This window comes from Adelges cooleyi, unplaced genomic scaffold, assembly GCF_023614345.1.
Source record: "Adelges cooleyi isolate 19-005CV unplaced genomic scaffold, UGA_ACOO_1.1 ACOO_flye_CR_arks_rails_tigmint_CR_PRNA_118, whole genome shotgun sequence".
NCBI lineage: Eukaryota > Metazoa > Arthropoda > Insecta > Hemiptera > Adelgidae > Adelges > Adelges cooleyi.
In genome coordinates, this window is record NW_026095771.1 from 910,987 (window position 1) to 930,811 (window position 19,825).

At 43.8% G+C, this 19,825-nt stretch overlaps 2 protein-coding genes across 2 annotated transcripts in view; both read right to left on the reverse strand.

Annotated features, from left to right (window-relative positions):
- LOC126847703 (uncharacterized) overlaps positions 1–19,825 on the reverse strand; it is a 330,437-nt gene that overhangs the window by 238,532 nt on the left and 72,080 nt on the right. The gene's annotated exons all lie outside the window — the stretch shown is intronic.
- On the reverse strand, positions 13,079–14,580 carry LOC126847756 (uncharacterized). The gene is made up of 2 exons (XM_050588152.1): positions 13,961–14,580; positions 13,079–13,233 (listed from the first exon to the last, which is right to left on the reverse strand). The coding sequence occupies exons 1-2, from the start codon at positions 14,524–14,526 to the stop codon at positions 13,131–13,133; spliced, it is 669 nt and encodes a 222-aa protein (XP_050444109.1). The 5' UTR covers positions 14,527–14,580; the 3' UTR covers positions 13,079–13,130.

Sequence of the window (19,825 nt, forward strand, 5' to 3'; positions counted from 1 at the left end):
GCACGATGCGCGTACGCCCGCCGTAGAATTACGCTTGGGCGATAATCCACAACCCATACGCGTATACTTGCCAACCAGATTCAGAATGACCGACGAAGAACTACAGAAGCCGATAGATTCTAATCTAACAATGATCTACAAGGGAAGAAGAAGAATCATGTAAATTTATAATCATATTAGGATTATTATATAAATAATAGTATTATTAATATTTAATTGTATTGGAATAAATAATATATACAAATAATAATATATATATAATATTATATATATATATATGCGCTTGCGCGTACATGTTGCAGAAATGGATAACGAGTCTTCGACGCCACGGGGGGCCATTAAAAGAACTCCAGTCGAAGTCTCGTTATCCATTTCTGCAACATGTACGCGCAAGCGCATATATATATATATATATATAACACATCATGTAATTTATGAATTCACGCCGTTGGCAATTCGTGCCACGTCCACGTGGAATGGAGGCTCACAGGCGTGTCTGAAATTTGTGCGTCAAGGTCGACGTGCGGCAACCACAGTGTTTTTTTTCTCGGTTTACTCGTGGAGGAGCCGGCCGGTACCTGACCGCGGTTGCCGCCGCCGCCGTCGCACCGAAAAATAATATATACAAATAATATATATATATATATATATATATATATATGCGCTTGCGCGTACATGTTGCAGAAATGGATAACGAGTCTTCGACTGGATTTATTTCAATGACCCCGTGGCGTCGAAGACTCGTTATCCATTTCTGCAACATGTACGCGCAAGCGCATATATATATATATATGCGCTTAGATGTACGTTGTGAACCAGGTGACGACGGTGGCGGCGGCGGCAGAGGCGGTGGTGTCTCGGGTGATGGGGACACCGTCCACGGCGTAGTTGGTGGCGGTGTTGCTGATAATGTGCAATTGCTGCAACACTTGTCCGGCGAATGCGCTATAAATACCGGCGCTATATATATTGTCTTTCAATAACCGGAAAGTTCATCTTAATACGCACGTTTTCAAACCTAACACACACACACACACACACACACAGTGAAAATGAATCAGTCTTGTGTTGTATGTAAGTACACGTTTGCTAACCGAAGGAATATGCTACGACATCAAAGACAGTTCAACCATTACTTAGGTATAAATGAATATGGAAATATGATTAAATAGATTAATATCACCCTGACACGTTATTTACAGTTGGACCGGATCAACCCGGATCAACTCAGCAATCCCCCAACGAAGGTAAGGAAAAAAAAATAGATCAGTATTAATTTTAGATATATGATAGAACAATAATAATAAGAAAAGTGAAATATCATTACAGCGACCGCGCCTCAACACACTGATCATCGTCAAGTCCATGTTGATGATGAAGGTAATTAAAAAAGAAATATAATAGTATAGGATGATTCTATTTGTTATTTAATTACAGTATGGATAGACTTGACTACAGAAGAAGAAAATAGGGAAGCAGACAATTTTAGTAACATCGGGGAAACAGGTAAACAAAAAAAATAATGATTTAAGGTAACTAATATACATTCATTCAACTCGGCTAACACGGTCACAATATATATGTATCAGAAAGAGTACCGGCTGCAATGAATTCGGTCAACTACAGCAGTGTCTGCGACGACCACAATTACAGCAGTGTCTGCGTCGATCAAAATATCGGTAAAAAGAATATTAATAATAATAATATACAAAACAATAACAGGGTTGATCAATTTAGAATATATCGACGTCTGGCCTCCGTCTCCGACACACCACACAGGAACCGCCGCCGACACATCGATAAGAACTGGTGGTGCCATGACAATGACCGGTATAATCAATTACACTAATTAAAATAACGCGTGCGGATAAGTACTAATAAATGGAAACATATAGGTCAAATGGACGCTACCGATGTGCCGAGTAGAATCACAACAACGGCTGCTACAGACGGCCGCAATACCGATAATATGCAAATACAAAGTCCGAACCGTAAGAATACAACCAATACAATTAATAATATGATTATACGTAAATGATAAATTAATTTAAAATAAGTAGTAAAATGATAATTTAGTTATGAATTAATTTAAAATAAATTTTTTTACATGGTATTTATGTTAATGTTGGAATTTAAAATAAATTAACAAACCGTGATATACACACACACACGCACACACACACACACACACATAGTTTTCATAACTCATGTTTCGGAACGCGTTACATTTTTTTTCTCGACTATATTCATGTGGGCAGTATTTTTTTTTTTTTTTGATTTGCTGTGTGTGTGTGTGTGTGTGACAATATATATATATTTATAAGGAAATAACAGTGTACTGTAATTTAATATTCATAGCGCTCGACAACGACGATGACGGCGTCGGCGATGACGGCGTTAGCGAGGGTGATGACACGATGACCACGGGTCGGACAAGTATGATAAAGAACCGAATGGGAAAAGAGAATAATAATAATATTAATAACGGTGTGTATTTGCTTTACGAACAGCTCGATTCGGCGATGCTTTCGACGGCCGAATTTCAAATTTCAAAATCGATTGCCGAAATACGACCGCCGACATTAACGAGTTCTTGGTCCGATCGGAAGCTAAGGTGTTGAAGGTGTGGGATAAACAGCTCGTTCGGTACGTAGCGCTGAAAGTGAGTCTGGGTTTGTACGCGGTGTACGAAAAACAGAAGCAGCCGGCTGCTGGCGGCGCCGACGTGTATGACACATGTGTGCACGATCACGCGGCCGGTCCGGTCATACTGACACAGGGACAGGATCAGCACACAGTGTATACACAGCTTGCTGATATTATTCGTACGAGCGCCGACGAATTTGAACGTGGCGATTCGGGGTGGGCGTTTCGCGAGAACGTATACCTCGAAACGTCTACGTACAAGTATAATCCGCTCAGGGCATCGTGCACAATTACTCTGCCTACCTCGCTGTTGCGGAAGAGCGCCGTCCTGAACATCGCGAACACCGATGATGCATGTTTTTTTTGGGCGATCGTGGCGCACATCCACCCTGCACCGGCAGGTGTTGATCCCACGCGTACTACGAGCTATCCCCCCTACAACCGTATACTCCAAACCCGCGAGATCTCGATGCCGGTGGCGTTAAAGTCCATCCCAAAATTCGAAACCGACAACGAGATCAGCGTTAACGTGTACGCTTGGGAGGATAACAAGATCGTAGGGCCGCTTTACTATACGACCGAAAAGCGAGTGCGCCACGTGAACCTGATGTACGTCACATCGGTTAACCGCACCGACGGTCATTATGTGTTGATAACCGACTTGGCGCGCGCCGTGGGGAAACAATTGTCTAGGCGCGGGCACAGAGCGTTTCTGTGTGACGGTTGTCTCCTCACGTTTAGGAACCAAGCGGCGATGGATCAACACGAATGCCGGCGGTGTCGCGTTGTTCTCCCATCGGACGATAAAAATATCGTCGAGTTCATCAATTGGAAAAACATCGTTCCCGTTCCATTCTGTATTTACGCAGACACCGAAGCTATCCTCAAACCGATCGCCCCGCCCCCGAATGCCGGTGGGACCTACGACATCGCGGAGCACGTAGCGTGTAGTTTCGCTTACTTTGTCAAGTGCGATTTCGATTCGTCACTTGACAAGTTTGAACTCTACCGGGGCGCGGATTGCATGTCGGTGTTTGTGGAACGGTTGGAACGGGACGTGAAGGCCATAGCTCGACGGTATTTTTCCCCGGTGGATATGACCCCCCTTACCCCTGCGCAGCAGGCAGTGCACGATGCGGCGACCGTGTGCTACGTCTGCCGCGAACCGTTGACACCGGTCGACAAGGTGCGGGACCATTGTCACCTGAGCGGACGATACAGAGGCCCGGCTCACAGCGCGTGTAACTTAAAACTGCGAGTACCGAACTACGTACCGATCGTGCTCCACAATTTTTCGGGTTACGATAGTCATTTTCTCACCACCGCCCTCGCCGACGACACCAATCAAATCCAAGTCATCGCCAAGACCAAAGAAAAGTACATTTCGTTGTCTAAGTTTCTGCGGTTGGACGACGAAACCGGCGAGAGTCACACAATCGTCATGCGGTTCATCGATTCATACCGGTAAGACTGATAAAAACAAAGCAGTAATTTTGGTCTACAATAACGGTATTTCTGGACAGGTTTCTGCCCTCGTCGCTGGACGAAGCCGCGCGGTCGCTGACCGACGTCCAGCTGGTGAACACCAAAACCCGGTTTCCGGACGATGGTCAGTTCCGGTTAATGAAAACGAAGGGGTATTTCCCGTACGAATACGTAACGAGCGCAGAGGTGCTTGAGGAAACGTCGTTACCTCCACTCGACGCCTTCCGAAGTCAGTTGACGTTGTCCACCATCACGGACGAACAATACCGCCACGCGCAGACCGTGTGGACAACGTTTAACTGTCAAACACTAGGCCAGTATAGTGACGTATACATGTGCGGTGACGTGTACGTACTGGCCGACGTGTTTGAAACGTTCCGGAAGTTTATCCTCGAGCACTACAGACTCGATCCAGCTGCGTATCTGACGACCCCTTCGTTAGCCTGGGATGCGATGAAGCTAATGACAGGGGTAAAAATAGAGCTGATGACTGAGCACGAGCAGGTGCAATACGTCATGAAAAACATCCGAGGGGGGTTGGTCCAATGCAATCAACATTATGCAAAGGCCAACAATAAGTATATGGAGGACTTTGACCCGACGGAAGAGCCATCGTACATCATGCAGTTAGACGAAAATAACCTTTACGGGTGTGCGATGAGCCTTCCCCTTCCGATTGGTGAGTTCCATTTCTTAACCCCCGCGGAGCTCGCAACTTTTGACCCCCTCACCGTTTCGGACGATGCGGAATTCGGCTATTTTGTGGAGACAGACCTCGAATATCCGCACGCCGTCCACGACCACCTAGCAGATTTACCGTTCTTTCCGGAGAACATGGTTCCACCCGGAGGCAAACAGCCAAAGCTCATAGCCAACCTGATCAATAAAGAGAAGTAAGAACAACGGGGAAAATGTGTGTGTGGGCAACGGGAATATTTATCGATTTTTTTTTTTTGTTTCAGATACGTCACTCATTACAGGTGCTTACAGCAAGGCGTTGCCAACGGGGTGGTTCTCCGGAGAATCCATAGCGCACTTCGGTTTCGGCAGCGTGCTTGGATCCGTCCGTTCATCGAAACGAACACGAGATTGCGCGCTGCGACCAGGACGAAGTTCGAGGGCAACTTGCCAAAACTGATGTCGAATTCGGTTTACGGCAAGGCGCTCGAGAACCCTGAAAAACGAACCAAAGTGCACATTGTCACGCGCTGGAGAAACGTCAAGCAGAGACTAGGAGCCGGTGTTTTGATAGCTAAACCCACGTTCGACAGCGTGGCGATCTTTACCCCGTCCATGGCGGCCGTGCAGATGACCAAATCGGTTATCAAGTACAACCGGCCGTCATACGCGGGTTTCGCCGTGCTGGAGCTGTCAAAATACATTCTGTACGACTTCCATTACGGGTACATGGTACCCAAATATGGCTCTAAAGCGCGTGTCATCTATGGAGACACGGACAGTCTGTTTTATTGGGTTGAAACCGACGATTTTTATGCTGACATGAAGGCTGATATCGACAAGTATGCACGGACCGCTTTGCCGGTCGTTCACACAAACTAATGGGTTTATTTTTTTTTATCCAGGTACGATACCAGCAACTTCAGTCCGGACAACCCATACGGAATGCCTTTGGTCAACAAAATGCTTTTATGGAAGATGAAGGACGATGCTGGTGGTAACATCGTCCTATTATTCATCGGCCTTCGGAGCAAGTCGTACTGCTCCGATTCGGTCGAACCGTCGATGAATAAAAAAAAGCTGAAAGGCATTCAACGCGCGGTCGTGGAAAAGACGATCACCCCCCAGGACTACTACGACTGTCTCGTTATCCCGAACCACAAGGTAATGAGACAGACGTGTACGTTTCGGTCGAAACGCCATAGGCTGACCACCGAAATGTGCACGAAACTAGCGATGGTGTACAAAGACGACAAACGGTACCAAATACCCAATTCGTTTTTGACACTCCCCTGGGGTCATTATCGCATCCCAGACGATGAACCGGACAGTGACTAACCGGTGGCGGTGACGATGGATTTGACAGTGTAAAATAACCCAAGACTGACTCTTTTTGTATTTTATTTTTTATTTTTTATTTTGTAAATAATGTATAGTAATAATACAAATTAAACCAAGACTTCTTTTTTTTTTAAAATAATTTCCCTTTAGCGATAATAATATCAGGTAATACTATTTGCTAGTACAAAATATACATTGTTAAGTGTGTGTGTGGTGTGTGTGTGTGGACAGGAAAACATCAGGTTTGGACATACGTGCACAGTGCCGCGGAATAAATTACAAACCGATGAAAGTATGAGTTATTTATTCAACATATAGCCAGATGAATACAAATTTACATATTCGCACAACAAATATATATATATATATATATATATATATATATATATAATATATTGCATAAAACATAATAGAATAATAATAATAATAAGTTTGGTACAATATTTGCCGTTACCGTCCAATGTTTTCATCCATCCAAACGCGGAGGGCTAAACATTGCGCCTTCGCACAGGTTTTGTTTTGAGCGCGGTCCGAGTGAAATGGACATACGTGTTGTTGTTGTTGGAGCATCCGGCACTTGGGACAGCCGTAAGCTTCCAGGTCGATGACCGTGCACTTTGGTAGATAGCGTTGTAGGAGGTTCCGCTTTTGAATGCCTTTGACGTACACAGCAGTGTAGCGGCTGTTAACGGCGCCTAGGACGCGCGCCAGCTCCGAATATGGTATGTGACCGTCTGTATAGCGGATACCGTGAAAGTGTGTTTGCAACCAAACGTTTACTTTCGTGCTTTGCGGTGACAGCCGAAAGGTAGGCGGATGTTGAACCAACCAATGCATCACGTGTGTAGCTCTTTGCGCGTCAGCTATGCATATTTCTTTGATGACCATGTGAAAGTCCGAGTCGACCACGCACTGAACGTCAATAACCGCTGAAAGCATATTGTCAAAATGAGCTATCGGTTCGTTTGATCCAAGCATTATACTTGACGGGTAACCCGACGTATTTCACGAACTGCTTGCCCCCCTTCCTCCGGACAATTTTTTCTATTAAATAGGTGTTGGGATAACGCGTCCGGTTCATCTCTTGCGCGTAGAACGTTCCGTTAACCGGCGCGCCGCTCTTATCGCGCACTGTATAAACTGTAGGCGCTGTCCGTCGTACCCCGGACACGGTGAAAATTTCGTTTGACCAACTTTGCGCATAACCCTTATCAAATACCGTTTTATGTTTGCTCAGGCGTACGGCATCGCCCACGGCGAATTTAGGTTTGCCGCCTGCCGCCGCCGCCGCCGGTTTCGGCAACCGGTAGAAAACAACACTCCCAGGCTCGCGGGACGCGTCGTTCGGCGTCATTCGGATGGACGTGTGCACGGTTGTGTTGTAAGCGGCGACTAGATCATCAACGAGCGGCACCCATTCGTGGTTGCCGTGCGCTGTAAACGCTTTCCATATCTTTTCTTTAAGCGTTCTGTTCCAGCGTTCGCAAACGCTCGCCTTCAGCGGCGTGTACGTTTGATAATGGTGTATATTATACTGCTCGTACACGCGTCGTGCGTCTTTATTGATAAATTCCAGACCACGATCCGTGTGCAGGTGACGACATCGTCTGCCGCTGGACTTGATTATGTGTTCGAGGGCAGTGGCCACGGTCGGACCAGATTTATTTTTCAACGGTACGGCCCAGCCGTACTTGGTGTACACGTCTATAACTGTCAGGAGGAACGTGTGATTTTTATTTTTTTTTACTTTGGAAAACTTTTTCATGTCTACGAGGTCGGCTTGCCATAAATCGTCTTTGCCGTCGGTGCGCACGACCCGTCTGGCAAACCGCCGGATAGCCGGTCTGTGTAGTTCGGTTGCGATGTGCTCGCGAACGGTCATCATCGTCAGCGGATCACACCTATTTCCCTGAGTTCCTCCTCGCACGCGATAATTTCGTTGTGCACGGCGGTATTGCCCGCGGCTTGCGCGGCTCTGAGCAAAGCGAGGCGGTCGACTATTTCGTTGGCGTCGTCCCAGTAAACATATTCTTTGTCTTTCCCCGTAACCGTCAACCGCGTAATCCCGTCACCCGTCTTGGCCGCGGCGCGAACTGCGGTCAGGTCGCGTCCGTTCTCGTTGAACAACTGTTTGATAATGTACTTATACTTGTATCCGCGGTTCGTTTTCGGTCTACCGGACGACAGCAAATGACAGCCTGTGTGAATGAGAAAATTGCGATACGTGGTCAGATCGCTTTCGGTGATGAATTGCATGCGGGGTACCGAGCTGCACACCAATTCTTGGAGTCCTTTTGTGAAGGGTATTTCGGTTAACGTGCCCACTTTTATACGGTTCTTGTTGAACTGTACTGCTTTATCACCCATCACCCATGTTCCGTCTGGTTGTAGATGAATGCCGTACGACGGATTGGTTTCGGTAATACGGAATTCTTCTGCTTCTTCTTCTTCAGACTCATCTTTCCGGGCGCCTCGCGCTTGCGTCCGCTGCGCCGACAACTCGGCTGTTAATTTTGTCAACGGTTCAACGATCGGCGCCGCGTGGGTTCGCACGTATTCGGTCGTCACGGCCAATCCGTGCCGCAGCTCGTCTAGTTTGCGTTTTATGCTTTTCTTAGCACGTAGAATTGCTTCCGTCGTAGCCGGCGATTCCATGGTTACATTTTACTGAACGGGCGCGATGCCGTCGCGCCTTTTTATATACACGTCGAAACGATACCATTCGATAACGTCCGTCGTTTAGATCGAAGTCCTTGACAATTGTTAAAAACGAGTACCGGTCGGTGTTCCAACACTGCGAGCACATGGATTTAAAGTCAGCGAACGTCATATCGGATTGACAGTGTTCCTGGTAAACGTGCCGAACGTTAGTCTCGTCCTGTTTGTACAAAACTATCATCGACGCGTTGTCCCGGATCCCGTGCTTCGGCGCTTTGACATACGTTTGCGTCAGGTAAAAGCTATCGATCCCGTTGTGCCGTCCGCGGCAAAAGTATTCGGCGATGTTTCTTTGTTTTTCAAATGCGACATCGTCAAAAACAAACACCGAATTAGTCTGTACTTGTTCGGGTGGAGGCACATGATCCCCGTCGGTGTACACGTGCATTTGCGCGCCGTCAACGCCCTCCATCACCTTCTTTAACATTATATATTTTGGCTGATCAGGTGTCTTCGTGTACAGGTATATGTGTTCGAAGCGCAGCCCGTTTTCGTCTGTCAAAAGGTTTACCATCGCCGTCGTCTTGCCGACGTTACTGGGTCCCGCGATAATACATCTGATTGAGGAGGGTAGGAGGGGACCGTGACGGCTGTGGTGGTCGTCAGCAGCGGCTGGGTCGTCGTCGAGCCGCAGAACGGTTAATTTGTGTTCTTGCGGTTCGAAAAACATTATAAAGGTGGTGTCGCAGACCAATGCCGTGTCCAAACGTAAACGGTGCGTCGTCGTCGAAGGTTCTCAGCGAACAAGATCGGTCGGGTTATCGTCACTGCGGTTATAAGCTCACTACTGTAATGCCTCGTGTCAACCGACGTAAACGGAAAGGACGGCGGTCTGCACCGAAAACCGGAGGCGGGCTGCGCTTCGGCAGTCTCGTAGCTGCCGCTCGTGCAGCGATGCGCAAAGCGAAACCGCTAACCGTCGCTGCGGCAGCGCGGAAGGCGTTATCCGCCGTCAACCAGGTCCGTCGGAAAGCCAGGGGAAAACCGGTTCTCTGACCGCGCACGTTGGCCGTGCCGAAAATCGGCGGCGCGTTCGCGCTTGTGCCTTTTCTCTCAGCCCTGTCAGCGATCGGCTCACTGCTCGGCGGTGCGTCCGGAATCGTGCGTGCGGTTAACGACATCCGCAATAACAAAAACGCGAAAGCCCCGGTAAAAATCGGAAGTGGCTATTTGTTGCACCGCAAGCGAAACGGATCCGGATTCTACCTCAAACCGTACCAGCCAAAAAACTGATAACCACGCTGCCCAGATCGCGGGCGCTGAGCAACGTGGATATTATAAATTACGCGACAAAGTTGGGCATATCTCATTTCCGCGGTGTGTTTATGCGCGACACGTTACCGTCTGCGCCCTTGCGGTTTGAGTGCGGCGTCGTTAATCTTGACGTCTCTACCGGAAGTGGTACACACTGGTGCTGTTACCACAAGCGCAACGATACCGTCTTGTTTTTCGATCCGTTCGGTAACCTCCCGCCGCCGCTAGAACTTCAGCGTTATTTCAGCGGTTGTCTCGTCCAATATAACTACGACCGTGTGCAACGATTCGCAACATCCGTTTGCGGTCAGCTATGTCTCAAGTTTCTGTACGCTCAATGTCGTCCGCGCACCGCTCGTTCACGTTAACCTTTCAAGGTACCGCAAGCGAGCTGGTCAGCACGTTTTTCCCCCCTATCCCGTTGCGGACCGGCGCGGAGATCGCGTTGCTCGACGTCATAGTGTGCAATTCCCGTCCCAACGTCGACGCGTCTAACAACACTTTGCGCGTGCGGCGGTTGCCAGGTGTTCAAAAACGCGGTGCCAACATCGATATGTACGATGACACTGTCGCCACCGGTACCGGTTCAGTGCAGATCAAATCGGACGCGCCGTCGCCGTTACCAGACGATGCCTATGACGACGTCGTGATACCCGTCGGGTCGTACGAGGTGTCCGCTTTGGCTCGCGTGCTCAAGTCACTAGTCGAAAACCTAAATCCCGATTACCGGTTCGCGCTTCATCCCAACGTCAACACGTTTGAATCGGAACTCCTGTGTAATCGCGACATCAGCTTCGCGGCCCCCAACAGCGTCGGCCCTCTATTGGGGTTTGAACGGGTCGAGCTGCCGGCGAACACTTTGCACCGATCCGGTCGTCTGATCACCATCGATCCGCTTACGTGTATAAGAATCACATGCAACGTCGCGGCAGGCGCATTCGTCAACGGCGTTCGTAGTCGCGCGATCTATGACTTTTTCCCATCCGTTCCGCCCGGGTTTCAGATCGCAGAATCCCCGCGTAATCTGATTTATTATCCAATAGCGACGGATCGTCTCGACCGCGTGCGGGTCACGATTACCGATCAGAACTCGAAGCTGGTCGACTTCCGCGGTGAACCAATCACAGTACGTTTACACGTGCGCGATGGGGTTGGTGTTTAAAAGCGTCCGCACGCGTCCGGTTCGGTACATTCAGCCGTCGGCACGTTCCCGGTTAACACGGCAGAGCTTGCAAACGTTATCGGCGCTCGGCTACAAACTCGCCGCGAATCAAACCACCGTCAATGGACGTCGACGTTTTGGACATCACTCGGCGAGTCGAATTCGACGATCGCATCACTAAATACGAGTTTCACACTTATCAACCGTTCTCCAGCAACAGTCTAACGAACAACGATGAGATCCGCATCGCGATTCAACACCAGGACCTCTACACACTCCCTAGCGAATCACTGCTATGTCTGCAGGGATCCGTTGTCGTCACCCCGGCCACTGACACATCCGACGTGACCATCGTCACCAACGGATTGATGTTTTTGTTCGACGAGATTCGCTATGAGCTGAATTCAGTCGAAATCGATCGGGTGAGACAACCCGGCGTTGCTAGCACGCTCAAGGGGTACGTAACGATGCAGAAGACGGTACACGGTCGGTACGCGAACGCTGGTTGGTCGGCGAACACAACAAAAAAGTTTGATGTCGTTATACCGCTCAGGTTGATATTGGGATTTTGTGAAGATCACAGAAAACTCATAATTAACGCGCGACAAGAACTCGTTTTGCACCGTGCGAGCACCGACAGTGATGCTCTTACAACGAACGCGGCCGCCGCAAGCGTTGTGTTGGATCACGTTACGTGGAGAGTGCCGCACGTCAATGTAAACGATTCTGTTAGATTGCAGTTGCTCAAAGCGTTGGACGCGAAAAAACCGTTATCCATCGCTTTCCGTAGCTGGGAGCTATTCTCTTATCCGTCGCTCCCCCGGTCGAACAAACATTCCTGGGCGGTTAAGACGAGCACGCACACGGAAAAGCCGCGATACGTGATAGTAGCCTTGCAGACCGATCGGAAAAATAAACTCGCGACGAACTCCAGTCAGTTCGACGGATGCGGGTTGACCACGTTGAAAGTATATCTCAACTCTGAATCGTATCCGTACGATACGTTAAAAATCGATTATGCCGGTGATAAATTTTCGTTTTTGTACAACATGTATGCGAGTTTTCAAGAATCGTATTACGGCGTTCCGGTCGGAGAACCGTTGTTCACCGCAGCAGAGTTTAAATCGACATCCCCCATCGTCGTTGTAGATTGTTCGAAACAGAATGATTTTGTTAAGAACGCACCGATTGACTTACGTATAGATTTTGAAACGGCTAGCAACGTGGCTGACAACACCGCTGCTTATTGTTTAATCGTACACGATAAAATTTTTGAATATAACGCTTTGACTAGCGATGTGCACAAAATTTTGTAATACCAATTGATATAACAATACCTGTTTTTTGTTTTTGTATATATATTTTTTTAAATTTAATATTCCTTTATGATTGTAAATATTTTTTAAAAATAAATAATCATTGCGTTAAAAATTTTTTTTTTTTTTTCCTTTCCTTTCTTCGCTCTCAGTTATCAATCTTTTTCTTTTAACCATTGATTGGACGGGTAACATACAAAATGAATACACAGTTTTTTTTTTAGGTACATTACACATATTTATTTATTTTTATCGTTCGTCAAGATGATATATATATATATAGTATAACAAACGCACATAATATTAATCATATAAAAACAGAATTCGTTGTTACATTTTTTTTATTTTTTTTATTTATGTGCCCGCGAAGCACAGGTCCGTCCGCCCGCCGTTTAATGATGCTGCTGCTGCTGCTGCTGCTAGCGTCGTCATTTTCTTCTTCTTCTTCTTCTTCTCCCTCATAATCGTCATCGTCGTCGTCGTAGTCAGTGTTGTCGTCGTCATCGGCACTACTACTACTATTACTACTTTCAGTCTCTTCGACTGTGCTCTCCGCGTCGCTGTCGGGTAGTTCCATCACACTTGACGTGGACGACGATCTGCTCTCCTCCTCCTCCGAAGACATCGTTAGATCTGGTGATAATGTAATTGGTCAATTTAGTTTTATACACTCACACACACACACACACACACACACACACACACACACACACACACACACACACAGGTCGATGTACTTACCCACTACGTCGGTTAACGAGAACACCCTTTCTATTCGCAGCTGTATTCGCCTCACAGCTTCCGCTGCTGCCGCGTCTACCACCTGTTTCACATTTTTTTTTTTTTTACTATACGCTCCTTATATATATATATATATATATATATATATATATATATATATATATTATTCCCTTAATATAAAATCGACTTACGCTCATCGGTAGTAACTCTGGCAACCCGTTGTCATCATCATCGTCGTCGACGTTATGCACCCAATTGGTACTAAACGGTGGCGGCGAATTTGGCGGCGATGGTGGTGAATATCTGTAGTGCATTTTGATTTGGTTGTATGTGTGAATATGATTAAATGGTTTAGCGTGTTCGTTTATATATGGTGTGTGTGGTTATTTCGTCCCTTAATTTTCTTTGTGTTATCATTGTATGCGGTCTAACGGGAAATAACCTTATCAGGTTTCGACCGTCATGTCATCCACACTATCGCACGGTGGTGGTGGTGGTGGTGGTGGTGGTGGTACTGGTGTAGTACTCGTCTTCTCCTCCTCCTCCTCCACCACGTCGTTCCTGTTATAATTACTATGTACTAAAATATAATCAATAGGTTTTTTTTTATTTTACTTACTTATCTGTGTAACCGTCAAGTAACTCTGCTAAATTCCATTGTGAGTTAGGCATCATCATCATCGTATTAACATTTTCTCCCCATATTTCGTCGCACAGCCGTTTGTATTCTATGACCGCGATTTCTTTGTAATAACTTGGTTCTCGCGGTGGTAATCCGTGTACAGGATGATTCATCATTGCGGTGTACACCTCATCGACCGACATTGTTGCGTATCGATTTATCACCTCCACCGTCATCGCATTCTTCATCGTGCCGTATTGCTCCGTCAGGGCTGTACATATTTTCGCGTTATCATCAAGTGCCCGTACGATTGCTTCGCGATTCCACTCCAACGTTAACAAATTTTCTTCGGTCAGCGTAAGGCGGGTGTGCGCGTCGTTGATGATCAGGTATGACTTTGAAAAACATCTGGTTTTTTTAATGATAATACCGTCCGGCGGTTGTACGTGGAACGCCGCGCGTTGATTGCTGCCCACGAACCGCGTGAGATCATTAATACCCGTTACCAGTCCGACGATTTGATTTAAGCTCAAGTTCATAAATCCGTTGGAACACACAATCATCGCTGCCGGAGCATATCCCGTCTCCGTCCACGCGCATCCTATGTGTAAGAATTTTCTCTCCTTAAAACTTATCGTTATCACTTTGACCGCCAAGAGTTTCGTTTTCGGCTCTTCGCACGTCCGCTTACGTCTGCTGCTGCTGCTCATGCGTATACCTTTCCCCTTTCCGGCCATTGTCGCTGTGGCAGTTCACTACTGTGTCCGTCGAGCGTTGAAGCTATACTAGCGCGGTTCCGTCACCGCGTTCACCCGTCCCCACCATGTGTGTGTGTGTGTGTGTGTGTGTGATACCAGTAGTGATAACAGGATTGTGATACCAGTAGTGAAAACAGGATTGTGATAACAGAATCGTGATATGGCCGTATCGAATCCTGTTATCACGACTTTGTTATCACGCCCTGCTATCACGCCCTGTTATCACGACCCTGTTATCACGCCCTGTTATCACGCCCTGCTATCACGCCCTGCTATCACGCCCTGCTATCACGCCTTGCTATCACGCCCTGCTATCACGCCCTGCTATCACGCCCTGTTATGGCGCCCTGTTATCACGCCTTGCTATCACGCCCTGCTATCACGCCCTGCTATCACGCCTTGCTATCACGCCCTGTTATCACGACCCTGTTATAACGCCCTGTTATCACGCCTTGCTATAACGCCCTGTTATCACGCCCTGTTATCACGCCTTGCTATAACGCCCTGTTATCACGCCCTGTTATCACGCCTTGCTATAACGCCCTGCTATCACGCCCTGTTATCACGCCCTGCTATCACGCCCTGCTATCACGCCCTGCTATCACGACCCTGTTATGGCGCCCTGTTATCACGCCCTGTTATCACGCCTTGCTATCACGCCCTGCTATCACGCCCTGCTATCATGCCTTGCTATTACGCCCTGTTATCACGACCCTGTTATAACGCCCTGTTATCACGCCCTGTTATCACAATCCTGTTATCACGCCCTGTTATCACGATCCTGTGATAACAGGGCGTGATAGTGATAACAGGGCGTGATAACAGGGCTACATACGGCCAAAACATACTACTATATTATCTTCATTAATACAAAACAAACACGATATTTAGTGCTATATTTATTCTACCAAAAGAATATACAATAATAAAAAAAAACTATCGATCCAAAAACTAACAACCACCCAGAATATTCAATTCAACTCGAATTAATACAATTCTGAGTCCATGCAAAATTTAACACATATGTTTTTTAAAAAATTGAGGGTAGTACTTGATCAGATATGTTGAAAGACATACTGTAAAGTACGCGCTAAACGAAAACATTGGTTGATATAATTCCATGGCAAACCGGTCTGTACTTAGTTGACTATGCTCACAGGCATAATACGGGTACGCGGTTTTAATTACACTATAAACGAGTACCTATGTTATAATAAAAGGTTAGCATAGTGGAGTTAAACCACAATTAGAGACCATCTGGTTAAGATTTATATATACCAATTGAAGGATATAAGACAAATGTCGGTCGTTACATAAGAACGGATTATTTTACAACACTGTAGTATACATAAACAACTTTATTTTGAAAAAACAAGCGGACTGCTTTAAGCAACTCATGGGGTAAGCAGTCTGCTTACCCCATGAGTTGCCTTTAAGTATTTAAAAATTTTAAATTAACCTCCATGTTGGCATTCCATATTATTCCATTTTATTCAAATTTACTCCAAGATTACTCTAAGAATTTAAATAAGGTTATTCGATAAAAAATAAATTACAATAAATAATATGGTTCAAAGCCAAAGTATACAAATTTTAACATAAAAAAATAAAAAAATGTTACATGATTATACTGCAGATTCAAACCCAAAGTATACAAATATTAACATGAAAAAACATAACATCATAATCGCCTGCGTCCATTCGTGATAAGTATGGGGTTGCCAAAAACTTACACGGCATGACCTATCTACCTCAGTTCTACGTCTGTAGTGACAGCCAAAGCAAAAACCTGCTACTCCAGTCAAGGTACACGCACAAATCTTTGAATTCGTCCTTCTGTATAGTCATGTGTCATTTCTTCTATTAATTCTTCAATTGCTCTTGTATTGGATTCCCTTGTTCTTGTTGAAACACCAACACGGATCTGCAATTTAAATCATTACATTAAAATAAATCATAGACTAAATCATATTCTAAAATATTACTCACTCTGATGTTGCTCCGAGCTTGCTTAAATTCAACCTCGCTTTATTTTCTAAAAACCTCAATTGATCTATAAAAAGATTAAATAGATTAATATCAGTTCTACCATTGATTAAAAATATGTATTCAACTGTATGAAAATGCAATTTATTTTTAATACACCTTACATAAGAACTTACTAATAAACTCCCATACTTTAGGATGAGGCTTCATAATTTGCAATAACAATGAATGGTAACTTTCTAAATAATTATTTGTCCTAATGTCTCTCCTGAACACAGAAATATTATCAGGTCCAATATCTACAAACCACAATCGATACAGGTAATCATAAATAAAAGAATTGAACTGGTAGGCCACATCTTCATCTTGGAGCATATAGAGAGCCATAGCGTTGAATCCATCAACCATTGATGGAATTCTTTCAATCCTGTGCGGTGGTAGATAAGGTAATAAGAGTACCTGCAAAACAAATCCTCGGTGTAAGTTCAAAAAAAAGTAATTTTTGATTTATTTTTTGAACAAAAGAATACACATACCATCCTAATAATTTGAGCAGCAAAAGCATTTTCTTTCACCAAATTGAAGACACCACCTGCTTGTTTCTTGTTTACCGACGAATCGCCTAGAATAACATAATACATTTATTAAACAATAACCATAAAAAATATTATTACACATTCTTCTACAAGTATAAATATTGATAGTAATATGCCAAGTTTTGTTTATTTATTCATTTTTATTTTATCGCCGGAGAGCATTATAATATAAACAATTAAAGAATCTTTATAAATCAAAATAAAAGGACTATATACATACATTCGAAGAAATATATAAATATATATAAAAAATATAGTTGTATTTCCAGTGGAGTAGCCCTATAGTTCTGTTTATAGCCTTTTTTACAGAATATCCATTAAGATTTTTAATATGAATTAAAACAAGCTAATAGTACCTGGAGTTTTTTCAACTTCCGTCTGTGAAGACTTAAACTTTTTCAACTTTTACCCCCCCAAAGTACCAACTAGATAAAATTTGTGATTTATGGAGTGGCTATTCGAAGGAATTGGTCTAGTATTAAAAAAGTTACAGTGCGTACAGCTAAAAAAAAAGCCCACATCAGAGTAAAACCAATACCTTCTCGCTTTGCATAGAAGCTAAAATGTTACATGATTATACTGCAGATTCAAACCCAAAGTATACAAATATTAACATAAAAAACCAGTACAGTGGGGTCGGGGTATAGTGGGGACGGGGAGGTCACAGGTTTACAGGAATTTTTAAATCTGAAAGTGATAAAATCACTTTCGAAAAAACGCTTCGATGCAAATCGGTAGTTAGTATTTTCAAGCCAGTACAGTCCAAACCAAGCATAGTATAAACCACTAGAAATTAATAAATTGAGGTTCTGTATTTACAAATAAGCATTAAAGCGTTAATTTGAAAGTTTGGAGATTTTGATTTTACAGAATTTTCAAGCGACAAGTTTGTATGATTTTGTACACATACATATAATATATAATGTAATACATTATATATGTACTAAATTTAAATACAAATATTTTAAGATCAATAAATAAGACTTAAAAATGTTTTGTATAATATTTATTTGATTTGAACATAAAAACATAATGCAATGACCCAGATGTAGGCGGGTTACCAGCCAACTCCAAGAGGCCCCTTTACCGTTCCCCGGCCGCTTCTGCGGTTTTTTTGGCACTGGTTATGAGACGAGAGGAATTGAAAGCAGTAAGAATGGTAATAGGGAGACTGAAAAAAGTGGGTTAGATGCGATTGAGAATGATATGACGCTGGTGTCATTGAAGATAACGTATGAGTTAATGCAAGTGGCTGACCCTAAATAATCATGATGAAGGAGAAGAAGTACCAATATTTTTAAAAACTCATTATTTTATGTCCATATAAACAGTAAGTATATAGGTTATCCTTATTTATTAAGAGCCAAAAAGATTTAAATGTAAAACTAATACTTTAGACTTTAAAATGTGGCAATAAATAATAGGCAATTATATAATGGTCTGCGTCTTTTAAATATTGTAACCAACAGTTTGCCACTATAAGATCGAAAGCGTGTAGAAACATTCTTAGTGTCCATTATTCTTGAACTTAAAAATGTTTAATAATAACTAATGACCTGATCTATTTAATCGACTCAGCGCATTGACGTGTTGTATGCTGTTACTATCAATATTAACGTACGATTTTTGTATTTTATCCCCAAAAAATTGGAAGCCAAACTAACAGACCTTGCATCATACCATTTCAATAAACATAGATTACAGTTTTCCATATCGGTTGAAATTTCAAACACCGTCCCTCTTCCCATTTTGGCTATTTCGGTCAATAAGGGTGGTTTTGCAGATCGATTGGTTCGAATAGTACCAACAGAGCAATTTGGTTTGCTTGCAACTGTTCAAATAAATTAAACGTCGAAAAAGAGTTGTCAAAAGAAAGAAAATGCCTATTTTTTTTAGGTGTTTCGTTAAGTGTAATACAAAAAATAATCTGTAATAAAAAATAATCTGTGCATTTCTGGGGAATAATTTCTTTCCCTTAAATCCTACAATTTAATTTCAAAAGTATTAAAAATAGGATTTATAAACCAAATAAAAAGTTAGATATTCTTAAAAATGTCTAACAATTTTATATGTATAAGTATTTATTTTTAATTTTTATTAATAAATATTTACTGATTTTAAACATCATTACTGTCTATATTAATTAATATAGTAGTTATCCAGTTACAAATAAAATATGAACGCAATTAATTTAATTAATGAAATTCATTAAAACAATTGTATAATTGTTTTAATTTAACTTACTTAACTAACTACCAAACAAAAGGGGCAAATGTCCTCTTCTTCCCTGGGTTTGCACCACTAAAAATTTCCTATCAACGCTCTCTTCGCGTGGTAGTATCTTCTTTAAATTAAGTGGTCATGTTTTCTTAAATTAAAGTAGGTTTCACTGTTGCTTATTTTATATTTGTTCAGAGACTCAATATCATAATTTTTTAAACGTTAAACGTGTTGTGGTGGATTAATAGAGTTGATATTTTATTAAAATATTTTTATTAATCAACCTCTTATTGCAAGGGGGC

What these genes read in the sequence shown, in the direction of transcription:
- LOC126847756 (XM_050588152.1), bottom strand. Translation starts at nt 14,526, where the DNA reads ATGATTGTGTGTTCCAACGGATTTATGAACTTGAGCTTAAATCAAATC. An exon ending in CTTGACGGTTACACAGATAA is followed by an intron (nt 13,234 to 13,960) that starts GTAAGTAAAATA and finishes CATTATCACCAG; the next exon opens with ATCTAACGATGTCTTCGGAG.